This window comes from Sebastes umbrosus, chromosome 20, assembly GCF_015220745.1.
Source record: "Sebastes umbrosus isolate fSebUmb1 chromosome 20, fSebUmb1.pri, whole genome shotgun sequence".
Taxonomy (NCBI): domain Eukaryota; kingdom Metazoa; phylum Chordata; class Actinopteri; order Perciformes; family Sebastidae; genus Sebastes; species Sebastes umbrosus.
This window is the reverse complement of record NC_051288.1, coordinates 16,086,658-16,102,426: the sequence shown is the minus strand read 5'-3', so window position 1 is coordinate 16,102,426 and position 15,769 is coordinate 16,086,658. Positions and strand designations below refer to the sequence as shown.

The 15,769-nt window shown below is 37.2% G+C and overlaps 2 protein-coding genes and 1 long non-coding RNA gene across 4 annotated transcripts in view; all 3 read left to right on the top strand.

Moving 5' to 3' along the window:
* LOC119479901 (potassium voltage-gated channel subfamily H member 4-like) overlaps positions 1-4,368 on the top strand; it is a 48,500-nt gene extending 44,132 nt beyond the window's left edge. For both annotated transcript variants that reach the window (XM_037755881.1, XM_037755880.1), the window contains exons 15-16: positions 1,644-1,720; positions 2,663-4,368. In XM_037755881.1, the coding sequence (XP_037611809.1) occupies positions 1,644-1,720; positions 2,663-3,679 (1,094 nt within the window). In that variant the 3' untranslated portion in view covers positions 3,680-4,368. The remainder of the gene's footprint in view (positions 1-1,643; positions 1,721-2,662) is intronic.
* A 2,331-nt stretch (positions 4,369-6,699) lies between these two features.
* On the top strand, positions 6,700-7,324 carry LOC119479902. The gene is made up of 3 exons (XR_005204772.1): positions 6,700-6,983; positions 7,085-7,148; positions 7,252-7,324. It is a non-coding gene; the product is annotated as an uncharacterized LOC119479902 (long non-coding RNA).
* Positions 7,325-11,014: 3,690 nt separating this feature from the next.
* LOC119478964 (synergistic-like venom protein) lies at positions 11,015-11,969 on the top strand. Its single transcript, XM_037754064.1, has 4 exons — positions 11,015-11,097; positions 11,195-11,269; positions 11,498-11,611; positions 11,755-11,969. The coding sequence occupies exons 2-4, from the start codon at positions 11,221-11,223 to the stop codon at positions 11,859-11,861; spliced, it is 270 nt and encodes an 89-aa protein (XP_037609992.1). The 5' UTR covers positions 11,015-11,097; positions 11,195-11,220; the 3' UTR covers positions 11,862-11,969.
* The last annotated feature ends 3,800 nt before the right edge of the window (positions 11,970-15,769 follow it).

Genomic DNA, 15,769 nt, shown 5'->3' with positions numbered 1-15,769 from the left:
TATATTTAGAATATTTTCACCGCTTTATCTTGCCTTCAGACAGCCCTTTCCGACAAGGAACTGAATTGAAAGTGAAATTTATCATTGCTCTCTCCAAAGCCAGCAGGCTCAGATGACAAAAACAGTATAGATACGTTTCACTTTCAGTTCAGTTCGCCATCGAAAAATATTCTAAATATAGCGTACACTTTAACGCATATCAATATTTTTGAGGTTAACCTTTCTTTTAGGTGCCTAAAATAATTTTTTCTGCCGTCCCCGTCCACAGCACTGTATTCTTTTGCTTCATTGTCGGTAGTCCTGTCTGTTTCTTGATGCTGGGGACACGCCGTCTGTCTTTTACTATAAGTAATACGTCAACTATGGATAAGTACCTCATACAACCCCACTTCAAAACACCCGAACTATCACTTTAAGTGCAATTTATTAGCACATCCACAAGTGACGTTTCAAGCAGATGCTCTTCTTCAGACTTATATTTTCATTACTGTCTTCTATTGGTCCAGCACCTGCCTACACTGGTTTTGGATGTGTATGACCAATTCACATTGTTTTTAGTTGTTCTGGCCGTCCTAGAGCGCCTCCCGGAGGATCGCCTGGATTTTGTTTATTCCTCATTGATTCCAGGTAGTTGCTGCTGTGAAACTGCTCATGTTTAAAGTCTTCACAAGCTTCCATCTTTTAGATCCTAATAAGATACTGCAGCAACAACTTATAATCAAGACACTTTCTACAAAGCCTGTGTAAACCATTTCTTAAGATATTAGTCATAAGGGTAGTAATAATATCATAAACTAATTCCAATCAAGGTTGTAATAGTTTTGAACTTTAAGAAAAACTTTAATTAGATTTCATTTTAGTTTAGCTTTAGTTAGTTTTCAGAGTGTGTTTGCTAATTTTAGTTTGGTTTCGGTTTTCCAGAAAGTTTTAGTTTTTATATAGTTTTAGTTTGTTTTGTTGGCCAAGCACACTGTCTCATAAGTATGTAGCTACATATACATACAAAATACATGGTTGGAGAACAGCAATGGCCATAATGTTTAATGTTTAATCTTTGCACTATTTTAGTATCCAATGTGAAGCAATCGCGGCATACTGTAGCACCATCATCAAGTCCGTTCAATTTCTATGGTTCAACGTCACGAGAGTTGACACAAATTCATGCCGTCTCCTTTTTTCGGTAACGATATGTTAGAGCTAAAAAAAACTAAAACTGAAATTAATAAACGTTCTTTTTATTATTTTTTGTATTTGGCGATACAGTTTCAGTTTAGTTTTTCTTAAAGGATATATAGCTTTTATTTAGTTTTAGTTTACTAAAAATACTTTTCATTGTTTATTTTTGTTTTAGTTTCAGTTTTAGTTTACTATAATAACCCTGATTCCAATGCAATATCTCTGCAACATTATGTTTTGGCAGTAATTCACAGTGTTGCTTTATTAGATTGCATAATATTCAACTGTACATACAAGCATGGATGTATATATGGATACATGGAACTTTCTGTATATGTAATTTAGCATCCTCTGGAGTCACCATCCTAATTTTGTCATATTAATATTGATAAATCCTCTCTGTGGTGTGCCCGAGTTGTGGGCTACTAAGTCAGCCACTCATTGTTTTCTCCTCCTCATTTCTCCAGACTCCACGCAGGCTAATGCCACTCTGCTGCTGGAGACAGAGGAGGTCAGACAGAGCATCAGTCAACTCAACCAAAAGGTAAGGCACAGCCCCCTTAACCTGAGTTAAAATCGATCGGACCAAAAACAACGTAGCCTCGCAGCTCCGAATCAGCTTCGCTCTGCATCCTCCTCACCATCATCCCGTCTGAGACGCTGAATATGAAACACAGGAAGCATTAATGAATTTTTGATTAGAAAATTTAACCTGGGTGCTATTTCGACATTGAAATATTAGTTCCTACTTCAGTCTTTAGAAATGAGTTCACTGACAACAGAAACTTGTTTCTCACAGATACAGTTCTGTAATCAGCCACGGTTGTACATCTACAGGGGGAAACATAAAGAGGAGATCAAGTAGACTCCATTTCAGCCTTGTGTCTCAGTCTGCACTCGTCATTTGAATAAAGCAAAAGCAGGTGCAGCGAGCGGATCCAGATGGGCCCAGGTAGGTGCTGTCTGAAGTCGATATTAATTAGTCAGCAGGGCACTTCTGCAATGCAGAGGATAGTCGGGAGTGCTGACTCGACAATCTGAAAGAAAAAAACATTAGATGACAACCTAGCTCTACTTGTGGCCCTTCTCTGGCCCCCTTTTCCCTCTCGTTTCTCTCCCTTGTTCCCAGTTTTCTGTCTACTTTCTTCCCTATTTGCGTCAGTTACCTCAGTCTGTGTCCCTCTGGATTACACTAACTGCGTAAGAAGCCGTTTCTTAGTCATAGAGGGGATTAAAAAATGGTTTGGCTCTCTTGTGGGAGGTCATCAGAAAATTATATCTGGACACGAGTCCAATATTAAACCTCAAAGATAGAAGCTGATTAATTCGTCACTCTGTGCTGGGGACAGAACTGTGTGTACTTTGAAGCTGTACTTGCGTAGTTTCCCACGTTTGCTCGGTGTAATAATAGAATGTGCAAGCTTGGGACAGAATGAGCTCCAAGTCTGTGAGCGTCACAACTAAACTGTGTGCACTCTCTACGCAGATGGGCACGTTAAACCGGGAAGTATCTGAGCTCACCACGGGCCTGCACCACATGATGCATCTCCTCGAGGCCCACTTATCGGTGCATCACTACAAAGCCTCATACCCGTACGGCGTCCAAATGGTGTCCAGCACTCCCACAGCCCCCAACCCGGGCGCGCCCTTCAACCTCCCTTCAACCTACCACCTCCATAACGATCCTGGGAGCCACGAAGGCCACCAAAGCGTCCCACCCGCTGGCCTCTGGAGCTACAGTGGAGCTGCTGAAACCCAAACAGAGAGCCACCGCCGGTCCTCTGGTCCACCTGCCAACTCCTGTCTGCCCCGCTCTGTAAACTCCGGGTTAGGCTCGTGTCACAGCTCTGAGAGCATGAGCACACATCTGTGGACCAGCCCGTCTCTTCTTAGCATCAGCCCGGGCTTCCAGGCAGGAGGTCTGGGCCTTGCACCTCATGCTGGGCATGAAGACAACTCCAACTCCAACAACAGACCTCTCAGTGCTAGCCCGACCACCATCAGCCAGTCCCAGCCCACGTTGTGCCTGCAGCCTCCCAGTGATAGCGACGAATACTCTTGCCTTTTGTCCGGTGCTCCCACAGGCTCGTCCACACACAGCCTGCTGGACTCGTCACCCAGTTCTTACCCTCATCTCTGCTTATCACAAGCCTCACATGAGAACATTTGCGTTCTGATGTCCGCCCCAACATCCCACAATCTGATCCAGGACACCTCCATCTTCCAAATCGAGGACCCCTCAATCCGACCCGCGTCTGCCTCTCCACCCACGTTGTCAGACCACCCTCTTGGATCTTCCATGGATTCAGGATCGGATGCTCTCGAGCCCCACCTTCCGCTGGGCGATCCATCTGCCATTGAACACACCAGTCTGGAGTGCCTGCTGGGGAACGGGGGCTCTATGGAGAGCAGGGACAGCGAAAGCGCGTCATCGCGAAGGTCCAGCATCGGCGTTCAGACTCAGAGCACAGAGCAGTCGTGGTGTCTGGACCTCACTGATTAAAACGTTTAAGGGGCACTGACTTCACTGCAACTGGGAAAAAAATAGCAGCAACGTTATTGACATGCAACTTCTTACAGTGTTTAAAGAGACCCTGCTGGAGATTGTGTGCTGTATTCCCCCCCTCTTGATTTCTGGGCTCTCATTTTTGTCAAACTCCACACAATTTACACCATTTCTATGCAAAAGCATGTCATTTGTGCATTATCTTGGATTTACTGAAGTGTGTCTTTAAAAAAAAAAAAAAAAAAAAGTTCCAGTATATACTGTATATTTTTTCCAACATCATTAGAGCAATTTGCAATTGATAATACCTGTTACCTCCTTGCATGGTAAAGTTATTTATTCTTTTTCCTAAGGAAAAGGTTTCCAGATCAATGTGTAAGCATTCTACCTGACAACCCGTTGATTGTGTACACGGATACTGTATTTGTCAGGTAAAGAGTGGTCGGGTGTTTTAATATGCGGAGGAACAGAAACGACACATAGGGACTAGAGTATGTGCATCACACAGCATAGATTGTTTTATTGTTTTAAATTGAATGTTTTTCTCAGTTCTGCATTTTTTTATTTGTGAGTTCTTGGGCTATGAATATCTAATATCCACCATGATTTATGATTTCAATTGTAATTCCATTGATCTCTTAAAGATCCTTCATGAGGTTTGAATAAATTTCCTATTTGTTTCCTCACCAAGGCATTAAATATAGCGCTGTGAAATAGGATTAATTGCTCTTTCCACAAAAAAAAGGGGTAACGCTTCATTTTACAGGTCTGCAAAATTGAATGGCAAGATGATAATTAGCAAGTAACCTATTTGAAATTTCTTTGGAATTACTGCCAAATTACCCCAATATTTACCTCAAAATGTATCGTAAATTACTTTATTATAAACATTATTTAATAATTATATGTTAAAATAGCATATAATTATTAAAAAAGGGCTATTAGGCTTGAGAAGCAGCTGTGCACTGCTCTTCATTGGAGATGGAAAACCAAAACATATAGAAGACACTGCTGATCAGGCACAAATCTCACCATTGTGTGACTTATTGTTGACACAAATATAACCTGGTAGCTAATGTAATGATTCAGGAAGTTTTTTAAGAAATTTCAAAGAAGTTATTTGCTAATTATTATCTATTTACCAGCAGACATGGAAATAAAGCATATCAATTAACTTTGTATTTTTTTCCTGAAAATGTATTTAATAAATTACCAGCTATTGGGAAATATAATTATTAAATAATGTTTATAATAAAGTCATTTTCGATCATTTTTCAGGTAAATATTGGGGTATTTTGGCAGTAATTCCTAAGAAATCTCAAAAAGGTTACTTGTTAATTATCACCTCATTACCATGAAATTTGCGGACCTGTAAAATGAAGTGTTACCAAAAAAGGTTAAAAAAAAAAATCTTTCTCGAAGATCTACAATTCTATAAACACAACATAGCTGTGGATAAATTAAACATAAATAAAGACATACATATTTAGATGAAAAAAGGGTCCCGTTAAATATTTAGTACTGAAGTTAATTTATAAAATATGAATGCCTCCTGGGGAAAAAAAACAACTTTACACTAACTTGTGATACTCATACAATATTCAGAGTATTCAGGAACTTTGTTCTTTTTGAATGATTTCTCCTCGGCTGACAAAATAAAGTATGCAGAAATGTATTAAAGTGTCTTTTACTGTGGTGTCACACTTATCACACTTCATGTAGAGCATTTTTCTGAAAAGAGACATGTCAGAATATGTAACATATTCTATGAACAACTATTTAGATGCAAGAAAGTTTCAATATTTTTTCACCTAGGCAGTTCAGGAAGTTTGAATTGTGCTGTAATTCAGGCTCTTTACTGTTATCTGACAGGGAGATGATGGGAGGTACTATATATTTATTTATTTATATATATATATTTGTATATATATTTATTTATTTATTTAAATATATACATATATATATTTATATATTTATTTGTGTATATATATATATATACAGAGTTAAAATATTTGTTTTGATGTGTTTTAGACAATTAAAGAAACAATGATTTCCCTTATTTATTCTATTTTATTATTATTTATTTGTGAAATAATGAGTTCAATCAATCCTAAATTCAACAAATAGAGATTCAGGTGGACTGTTTAAAGAGATGCAGGAGCCTCATGTTTGATATAACTTTGAAGGTAGTGAAGGGAAAATTTAAGAGCTGCCATCAAATATAAAATTTGTGAATTATTTTAGTTAAATTACTGTACAACCACAATACAGTCATCAATTTACTCTACAGAAGAGATTATCCACAAGTTGAATAAAGTCTCTGGTAAGAACAGAGAAACAGACAAAATCTCCTCAAGGCTTTCTTTATAAAAGAAGAAGAGGATTTGCAGCTGTTGTTTTTCTCATCAGTGGCTGTGAATTCAATGAGAATTTGGTGAACGCTTATCCCTTTTTTTTATTTGAGCTGTTCTGTCTTGACTTTCAATCTGATTATATAAGTGAATGTACAGTATTTTTTCACGTGTATTAAAGAACTGCAGCAGTCATATCAGCATTTCTGATCATAAAAACAACTATATTCAGTTATGTTAACATTTTAATTCTATATTTTAATGTAATGGGTTTTTTTTTTTCATTCAGGGTTTCAGTGCACACAAAGGTAAACTCTAAGATTCATGATTCAGGCTTTTGGGTTCATGTCCACTGGCTCAGTTTCAACAGGTTATGTCAACAACACAGCTTCCTATCAGAAGGAAAACCGGCACCTAATGTAACTAAAAAATGCCTTATTTTCCTCCTTATAATGGATCATTTTCATGATTATTAACACTTGATTATACAAGTTAAAAGAAAATCTGGTGGAAAACAAACCTAAATGTGGGAAAACATATACATTTATACATAATATTGCATCATACTGTACTTTCCAAACACACTGTGTTTCAGCAGCTTCATTACTCAGACCAGGTTAAGCTACAGTAGCATCCCAGGTTATTAAAAAAAGTTAATATCGGGACATTACTGTTATCATCTTGATATGTCTGGTTTGTGTGCTGACTATATCTCTTGGTTTAATGATCTACTGTACCATACAGTACATTTCCTGTAAGTCAGTGGCGTATCAGTGGGTTTTCCCGGCATAATGCATGGTCTTGATAAGTAACTCTGTGAGGAAAACCCAGGTGACAATTTCAGACTCAATAATATACTTTATATTCCAAAGTAATGTAAAAAAAATACTCAAAAAGAGTGTTTAAAGAGGAAGCCAAGGTATCAACATTTCAGAAGGACAATTCATCAGGTGAGATATATCATGTTTTTGAATATGTGGATTATAAAATTTGCTGATAATTCAACAATATGGTGTCTGATCCTCACACTTTTCCACCTTTTTTTATACAGAGACATCGTGACAACATAAAGACTGTGATTCTTGCTCTTTTTGTATTGTTGGTTGTCAGCCAGAGTGAGTTAACCTGCAAACCTGCAGTGTATTTCATCACATATTAATATGTATTATACTATTTTAGTTTGATTAGGATGCCGAACAAGATGTTTCCTTCTTCCAGGTGAAGCCTTGAGGTGTAACTATGGAGGCTTGCGGATATGTTCAGGAGCTCAAGTGGAGACCTGCTCCGGTTCAAACAACGTCTGTGCCAGCGTCACCGTTTATGCTGCAGTGCTTTAGTCTTCACTGGGCCTGAGCAATCAGTGAAAGGCTACCACTAATAATAATAATAACAATAAGAAACTAATACTTTTCCTGATTATCCATCGTGTCTTTTCCCATGTTTTCACAGCTCCCAGCTACTTCAAGGGCTGCATGAAATCAAATGACTGCAACACTGAACAGAATGGTAGTGCAGAAAAATTTTCACTTGTTGGAAAACAACTTCTTCAGCATAATAACTCGTTAGTTTTTTTGTTTTTTTTACGAATATGATACAAAAGAAAGATTTGTATTTTCTCCTGGTGAATCTGTGGTAACATATTGGGTTTCTCAGCATCCACGTCTGACCTTGATAAGTCCCTCTTATCATTAGTCATTACTTATTGATCTATCCTGTTTTTTTCCATGTTTCCACAGAGATTGACGACATGATGGGTTGCATGGGTGCTGATGACTGCAGATGGTGGAGTTCACACGCACTACGTGCCACTTGCTGCGACTGGAATTTCTGCAACAGCTAAATGAACAACACAAAAAGAAAAATGAATCGTGCAACACATCTTCCAGTAAGAATATGAATCTACTGTCATATGTTGTGTATTTCTGAATTGTCATAATAAAGATCAATCAGCTGCAACTGTTTTCCTTTTTCAATTTGTTTATATCACTTTCCAAAGCAACATGAGTCTAATTGTTGTTTGGTGTGTTGTTAGTCACAACTATTGCGTCATATAGAAAGCTTTTATTCTGGAAAAAAACAGACTGGAGATACAACTTCATATTAAAACCATTAAAGGCCTTGCACATCCATGGCTTTTAATCATTTGGCTGACTAGAGCTTTTTTCAGAACAGACTGTACTTGATTGACATCTCCCTGACTCTCCTCTTAGCTCTATTGCACCTGTTAGGGCGGGACAAATGACACCTTTATCCTTTTTTCTATGTTGTTTTTTGGCATATTTGCCTTCTTTAGACAGTTTCACAGAGGAGACTTAGACAGGAATACCTCTTGAAACGATTGTAAGGCACATATCTCAGCTTCTTTCAGTTTATCACTGAGGAAGAATCTCAGGACTGCAGATCACACTCAGGCTCTGCTGAGTTTTCTCTTTCTCGGTCACATTGCACCACCTTGTGGGAGATGAGATGCTGCAAAGAGTGTTAGAAAAGGAAACCCAGTGTGTGTATTTCACTGTGTTGGTTCAGTAGATTCCTATATAGAATGGAACCTGCCAAAATAAAAAATAAATTAATAAATTAATGACTCGATAATGAATAAACATGTCATTAAATGTAGCAAAAATAATATTGGAAATCAATGTATCCATTAATTAATTGATGAAACATGACAAAAATTGATATTTTTGTTTTAATTTGCTTCTTTATTTATTTAATTTTGTATTAATACCGGAATGCCAGAAATGCGCAACACAGTGAAAGTCTGGTGCTATTTCAACATTGCACACCAAATGGTGGTGTGGCAAATTTCACTTGTTGGAAAACAGTTTTGTGAGAGTCTTTTTTTTGTTTTTTTCATCTGTTTTTTTAAGTGGCCAACATCAGCTGACGTCTGATTTTGACCCAAAAACAAAAATCTTATCACGATGTCCCCTTACTGGAAATGTTCTGGTGCTTTCAGCCACATCTCTTGGGATATTTCCAGTAACAATACTTTGGGCTAAAAATATGTTGTCAAACTATAATGTCTAAGGTCTGTAATGAACCTTCAAGGTAATGTTTTGTTATATTTTAAGTTTTTTTCTCTCTCATCTGCGTGATCTGTGGAGGAGAGTAACTCCCTTTGGCGTGGACTTTGGGCTTTGTAACTTTGCAGACCTTCAACATGCACAAAAACTATATAATGCACTAAAGGAAAGGGAAAAAGCACAAAAGCATAATAGGTCCTCTTTAAAACTCCCTTACATGAAGACTTTAATGTTTTATAAGATCCTGATTTGAATGACATCATTTCCACACCTGTTTTGCTTCAATTTATCACTTTCCATTAGAATTTAACTTCGTTTGTCTGATCATTTTCAGCCAAGTTTGTTTGTTGCAAAACAGCAACAATGTTCAGGAGCTTTCGGCCACACCTCTTGGAAATTCCCAGTAACAATACTTTATGTCAAAAAATTGTCAAACTACAATTTCCAAGGTCTATAATGAACCTTCAAGCTAAACTTCTCATATTTGAAGATCTTTACTAATTTGTGTGATGTGTTGTTGTTTTTATGATAAAATAATGGTGCTATTTCAACATTGCATGCTGCTTTCCAAATGATAGGTGGAGGGCAAATTCCACTTGTTGGGAAATGATCTTTAGGTGTAAGTTCAACTTGAGCCTCACAAATGTTTTCATGCAGGAAAAATACTTTTACACTTTAAGACTATTTAAAGCTAACATTAGCATTGAGTAGGCTGATTTTTACAATATGACAAGTGAAAATATTTCTGTTTTCTTCTGGTGAATCAGTGGGGTCATTGTGGGTTTTGAAGTATCCTATTGGACCCCGTAAGTATAGGCTGTTCCTTAAGCGTGTATACATCACCTGGATCAGTTCAGAGTCGCTACTTTCATTGAAAACTTGTCAAAGTCTAATAATCTATCCTGTCTTTTTCCATGTTTTCACAGATGTCAGCTACATGCAGGGTTGCATGACTGCACATAACTGTGCAATGCTGACTAATTCAAACGTAGCATCTGGCAGGTGCTGCAGGACTGATATGTGCAACAGATAAATGAATGTGCAAAATGAATCATGCAACACATCTCCCAGTAATAATAATAATCTACTGTCATGTGTTGCATTGTCCTAATAAAGATCAATCAGTTGCAACTTTTGGCCTTTTTTTACTTTATACATCACTTTTTCATTGTATTGCTAATGGTATTCCAAAACATCAGTCTTATTGGTGTGTTATTTACATAAATAGAAAACTTTTATTCTTTGAAAAAAAGGCTTTTGTTCTGGATGGTAGAAGAAGAAGTGGAGATGTAGTGTTTTGTTTCTTACAGAGGGTCACTATAGAGCTTCTGTGGTCTACGTTCCTTAGCTTTAGATCTTTCTCAGTTCCTCAGGCTGGCTGAATCAAAATCATTATTTTACAACATTTCTTGAAACTCCCTGAAGACTTTCTTAATGTTTTATAAGATCCTGATTTGAATGATACTAATTTCCACCCCTCTGTTTCTATTGTTTTGCTTCAATATCAGCTTCCTCTTTTTTTTCAGTTCTGATCATTTTCAGTCAAGTTTGTGTTTGTTGCAAAACAGCTTCTCTGATTTTGGCAAAACCAATCCCATCACAAGGTCCACTTACTGGAAATGTTCAGGAGCTTTTGTCCACACCTCTTGGGAAAATCCCAGTAATTTCACTTGTTGGGAAATGATATTTAGGTGTAAGTTCACCTTGTACTTCACAAATGTTTTCATGCAGGAAAATACTTTTACACTTTAAGACTATTTAAAGCTAACAAGCATTGAGAAGGCTGATTTTTGCAATATGACAATTGAAAATATTTGTATTTTCTCCTGGTGAATCAGTGGGGTCATAGTGGGTTTTGCAGCATCCATGTCTGGCCTTGATAAGTCACTCTGTTTGTGAGGGAAACCCAAACGACAGCGTCAGAGTTATTGATACACTGGAATTTCCTCTATTGTGCAACAAGTCCCAATATAAAGGAAGCTTGCAGCCTGGCAGTAGGCATCTGAGGTATCAACACTCCAGTAGGACAATTAACCAGGTAGGATATCTTTAAGTTGTTTTCATATGTCGATGATGAAAGTGCTTCCAGGTAAATATGGCATTTGATTTCTCACACTTTTGCTTCATTCATGCAGAGATCGTTGTGCAGACACGTGAAAACATGAAGACTGTGATTCTCGCTCTTCTGGTGTTGGTGGTTGTCAGTCAGGGTGAGTTAATGTTCAGGAAACGCAACAACACCTGCAGCCTATTTCACCAGAAATTGAATGACATCCTCCACAATAATCTGCAGCTGATTATGAATACCTGTCAATTAATATTAAGTTTCCACTGTGTCTGTTTTGAGCTGTTTTCAGAGCTAAATAACAATCATTTGTGGCAGTCAAAATGCAGCTCTAGTTTGTATACAACAGTTGAACATGATTTTTCTTTTTCAGGTGAAGCCTTGCAGTGTCGCTGTGGAGGCACCTCAAAGATATGTTCAGGCCCTGTGGAGACCTGTGCCGGATCAAATAACGTCTGTGCCAGCATCATCATTCAAACTGGACCCCGTAAGTAAAGGCTGTTCACTCGGTGTACTAAAAAACATAATAGGGGTGCAAAAAATCCCCTGGATCAGTTCAGAATTGTTACTTTCATTGAAAACTTGTCAAAGTCTAATAATCTATCCTGTCTTTTTCCATGTTTTTCACAGATGTCAGTGACATTCAGGGTTGCATGACTGCACATAACTGTGCACTGCTGACTAATTCAAACGTAGCATCTGGCAGGTGCTGCAGGACTGATATGTGCAACAGATAAATGAATGTGCAAAATGAATCATGCAACAGATCTCCCAGTCATAATAATAAACGACTGTCATGTGTTGTGTGGTGTTGCATTGTCCTAATAAAGATCAATCAGTTTCAACTTTTGGCCTTTTTCACTTTATACATCACTTTTTCATTGTTTTGCTAATGGTATTCATGACATGAGTCTTATTGTTGATGTGTTATTTACATAAATAGAAAGACGTTTATTCTGGTTGGTAGAAGAAGAAGTGGAGATGTAGTGTTTTGTTTCTTACAGAGGGTCACTATAGAGCTTCTTTGGTCTACATTCCTCAGCTTTAGATCTTTCTCAGTTCCTCAGGCTGGCTGAATCAAAATCAGTATTTTACATTTCTTAAAACTCCCTGAAGACTTTCTTAATGTTTCATAAGATCCTGATTTAAATAGCAGATTTTTCACCCCTCTGTTTTCTATTGTTGTGCTTCAACTTCTCGTTTCCAATTATAATTTTGCTTTTTTCATTTTCATTCAAGTTTGTTTTTGTTTCAAAATAGCTTCTCTGATTTAGATTGTTTTTAAAAGAAAAAATTATCAAAAGGTCCACTTATTGGAATTTTTTTCAGCCACAACCCTTGGAAGGAAGTACACTTTGTGCTAAATATTTGTTGACAAACAAAACAAATTCCATTGCCGATATGATGAACCTTCAAGCTAAGCTTTTCTCATCTTTTCTAATTTTTTTGTGTGATCTGTTGTTACAGTAAACACATGTTCACAGATTAGTTACTCAGACTATTCAAACGGTAGCATTGAGTTGGTTATTTATTTATTTTACAATTTTGACAATAATACAGATTTGTTTTCCCCCCGCTTTTCCACCTCACCTCCTGCTCACCTGTTCTCACTTCCCCAGTAAGTCATTTTTAACTCATTTTCTTACAATTATTGTTTATTATATAGAAAACTTTTATTTTGGGGGGAAAAAACAGACTGGAGATACTTACAACTTCTTATTAAAGGCTAATTCCACATGTTACAGGTATATTCACTTTTTTGAATCACCTTTTTGTGTGTTTTTCAAATTAATTACATTAAAATAAAATATCCATATGTAAATAGTCCGAGCAAAAAAATACATTGATTTATTGGTAAAAACAATTAAAAAAATGTTATACAGAGCATGCAGGGGAAGGGGATAATGTTGACAAAAGCTTCAGTTTACACAAATTACTTTTCATCTGATTTGTTTTAATTGAAAACACCAGCTCAGCCGTTGATACGTTGTCTGTTTACTTGGAAAGTGTCAACATCTACTGTATGCTTTGGAAAATGACATTAGGGTCTATTCATGATATCAATAATCACCAATTTCCAGGTGAAGAACGCAAAGACTTTAATGTTTAATAAGATCCTGATTTGAATGACATAATTTCCACCCCTCTGTTTTCTATTGTTTTGCTTCAATTTATCACTTTCCATTAGACTTTAACTTTGTTTGTCTGATCATTTTCAGCCAAGTTTGTGTTTGTTGCAAAACAGTTTCTCTGATTTTGGCAAAACCAATCCCATCACAAGGTCCACTTACTGGAAATGTTCTGGAGCTTTCGGCCACACCTCTTGGAGAAAATCCCAGTAACAATACTTTACGCCAAAAAATGATTGTCAAACTACAATTTCCAAGGTTTATAATGAACCTTCAAGCTAAACTTCTCATATTTGAAGATTTCTACTGATTTTTGTGTGATGTGTTGTTTTTATGATAAAATAATGGTGCTATTTTAACATTGCATGCTGCTTTCTAAATGATATGTGGACGACAAATTTCACTTGTTGGGAAATTATCTCTAGGTGTAAGTTCAACTTGAGCTTTGTCTTCATGCAGGAAAGATACTTTTACACTTAAATTACTCAGACTGATTTTAACAATATGACAATTGAAAATATTTGTGTTTTCTCCTGGTGAATCAGTGGGGTCATAGTGGGTTTTGCAGCATCCATGTCTGGCCTTGATAAGTCACTCTGTATGTCAGTGAAACCTACATGACAATGTCAGAGTTAATGATACACTGGATTCACATCGATTGTGCAACAAATCCCAATATAAAGGAAGCTTGCAGCCTGGCAGTAGGCATCTGAGGTATCAAAACTTCAATAGGACGGTTAACCAGGTGGGATATCTTTAAGTTTTTCTCATATGTGAATGATGAAAGTGCTTCCAGCTAAATGTGGTATTTGATTTCTCACACTGTTCTTTTGCTTCATTCATGCAGAGGTTGGTGTGCAGACACGTGAACACATGAAGACTGTGATTCTCGCTCTTCTGGTGTTGGTGGTTGTCAGCCAGGGTGAGTTAATGTTCAGGAAACACAACAAACACCTGCAGCCTATTTCACCAGAAATGAAATGACATCCTCCGCAAGAATCTGGAGCTGATTACCAATACCTGTAAAATAATATTATGTTTTCGGTGTGTCTGGTTTGAGCTGATTTTAGAGCCTAAGGACAATCGTTTGTGGCAGTGAAAATGCAGCACTGGTTTGTATACAACAATTGAACATGGATTATTTTTCTTTTCCAGGTGAAGCCTTGAGGTGTCGATGTAGGGGTCGAGGATGTGAGCGAGACTGCAGTGGATCAAATCAAGTCTGTGGCACCATCATCTTTACAATTGGATACAGTAAGTATAGGCCGTTCCTTCAGTGTACTGTTCAACTAAAAAACAATAAGGAAATACTGTACATTACCTGGATCAGTTCAGAGTCATTACTTATTACCATCCTGTCTTTTTCCGTGTTTCCACAGATGTCCACCTCATGCAGGGTTGCATGAATGCTTTTGACTGCAGTTATTTGAGTAGAACGGCAACATATGCCAATTGCTGCGACCAGGATCTCTGCAACGGATAAATGAACGGGAAAAATGAATCTTGCAACACATCTCCCAATATTAATCTTCTGTCATGTGTTGTGTATTTCTGAATTGTCATAGTAAAGATCAATCAGCTGCAACTGTTTTCCTTTTTCAATTTGTTTATATCACTTTCCAAAGCAACATGAGTCTAATTGTTGTTCGGTGTGTTGTTACTTACAACTATTGCGTTATATAGAAAACTTTTATTCTGGGAAAAAACAGACTGGAGATACAACTTCATATTAAAACCATTAAAGGCCTTGCACATCCATGGCTTTAATGTTTTATAAGATCCTGATTTGAATGACGTATTTCCACCCCTCTGTTTTCTATTGTTTTGCTTCAGTATCAGCTTCAGGGTTTGTTTCAGTTTGTCTGATCATTTTCAGCCAAGTTTGTGTTTGTTGCAAAACAGCTTCTCTGATTTTGGCAAAACCAATCCCATCACAAGGTCCACTTACTAGAAATGTTCAGGAGCTTTCGGCCACACCTCTTGGAGAAAATCCCAGTAACAATACTTTACGCCAAAAAATGATTGTCAAACTACAATTTCCAAGGTTTATAATGAACCTTCAAGCTAAACTTTTCTCACATTTGAAGATTTTTACTGATTTTTGGGTGATCAGTTGTTGTTTTTATGATAAAATAATGGTGCTATTTCAACATTGCATGCTGCTTTCTAAATGATACGTGGAGGACAAATTTCACTTGTTGGGAAATGATCTCTAGGTGTAAGTTCAACTTGAGCTTCACAAATGTTTTCATGCAGGAAAAATATTTTTACACTTTAATTACTCAGACTATTTAAAGCTAACATTAGCATTGAGTAGGCAGATTTTTACAATATGACAATTAAAAATATTTCTACTTTCTCCTGCATTCATGTCTGGCCTTGATAAGTCACTCTGTTTGTGAGTGAAACACAGATGACAGTTTTAGAGTTAATGATACACTGGATTCACATCGATTGTGCAACAAGTCCCAATAAAAAGGAAGCTGGCAGCCTGGCAGTAGGTATCTGAGGTATCA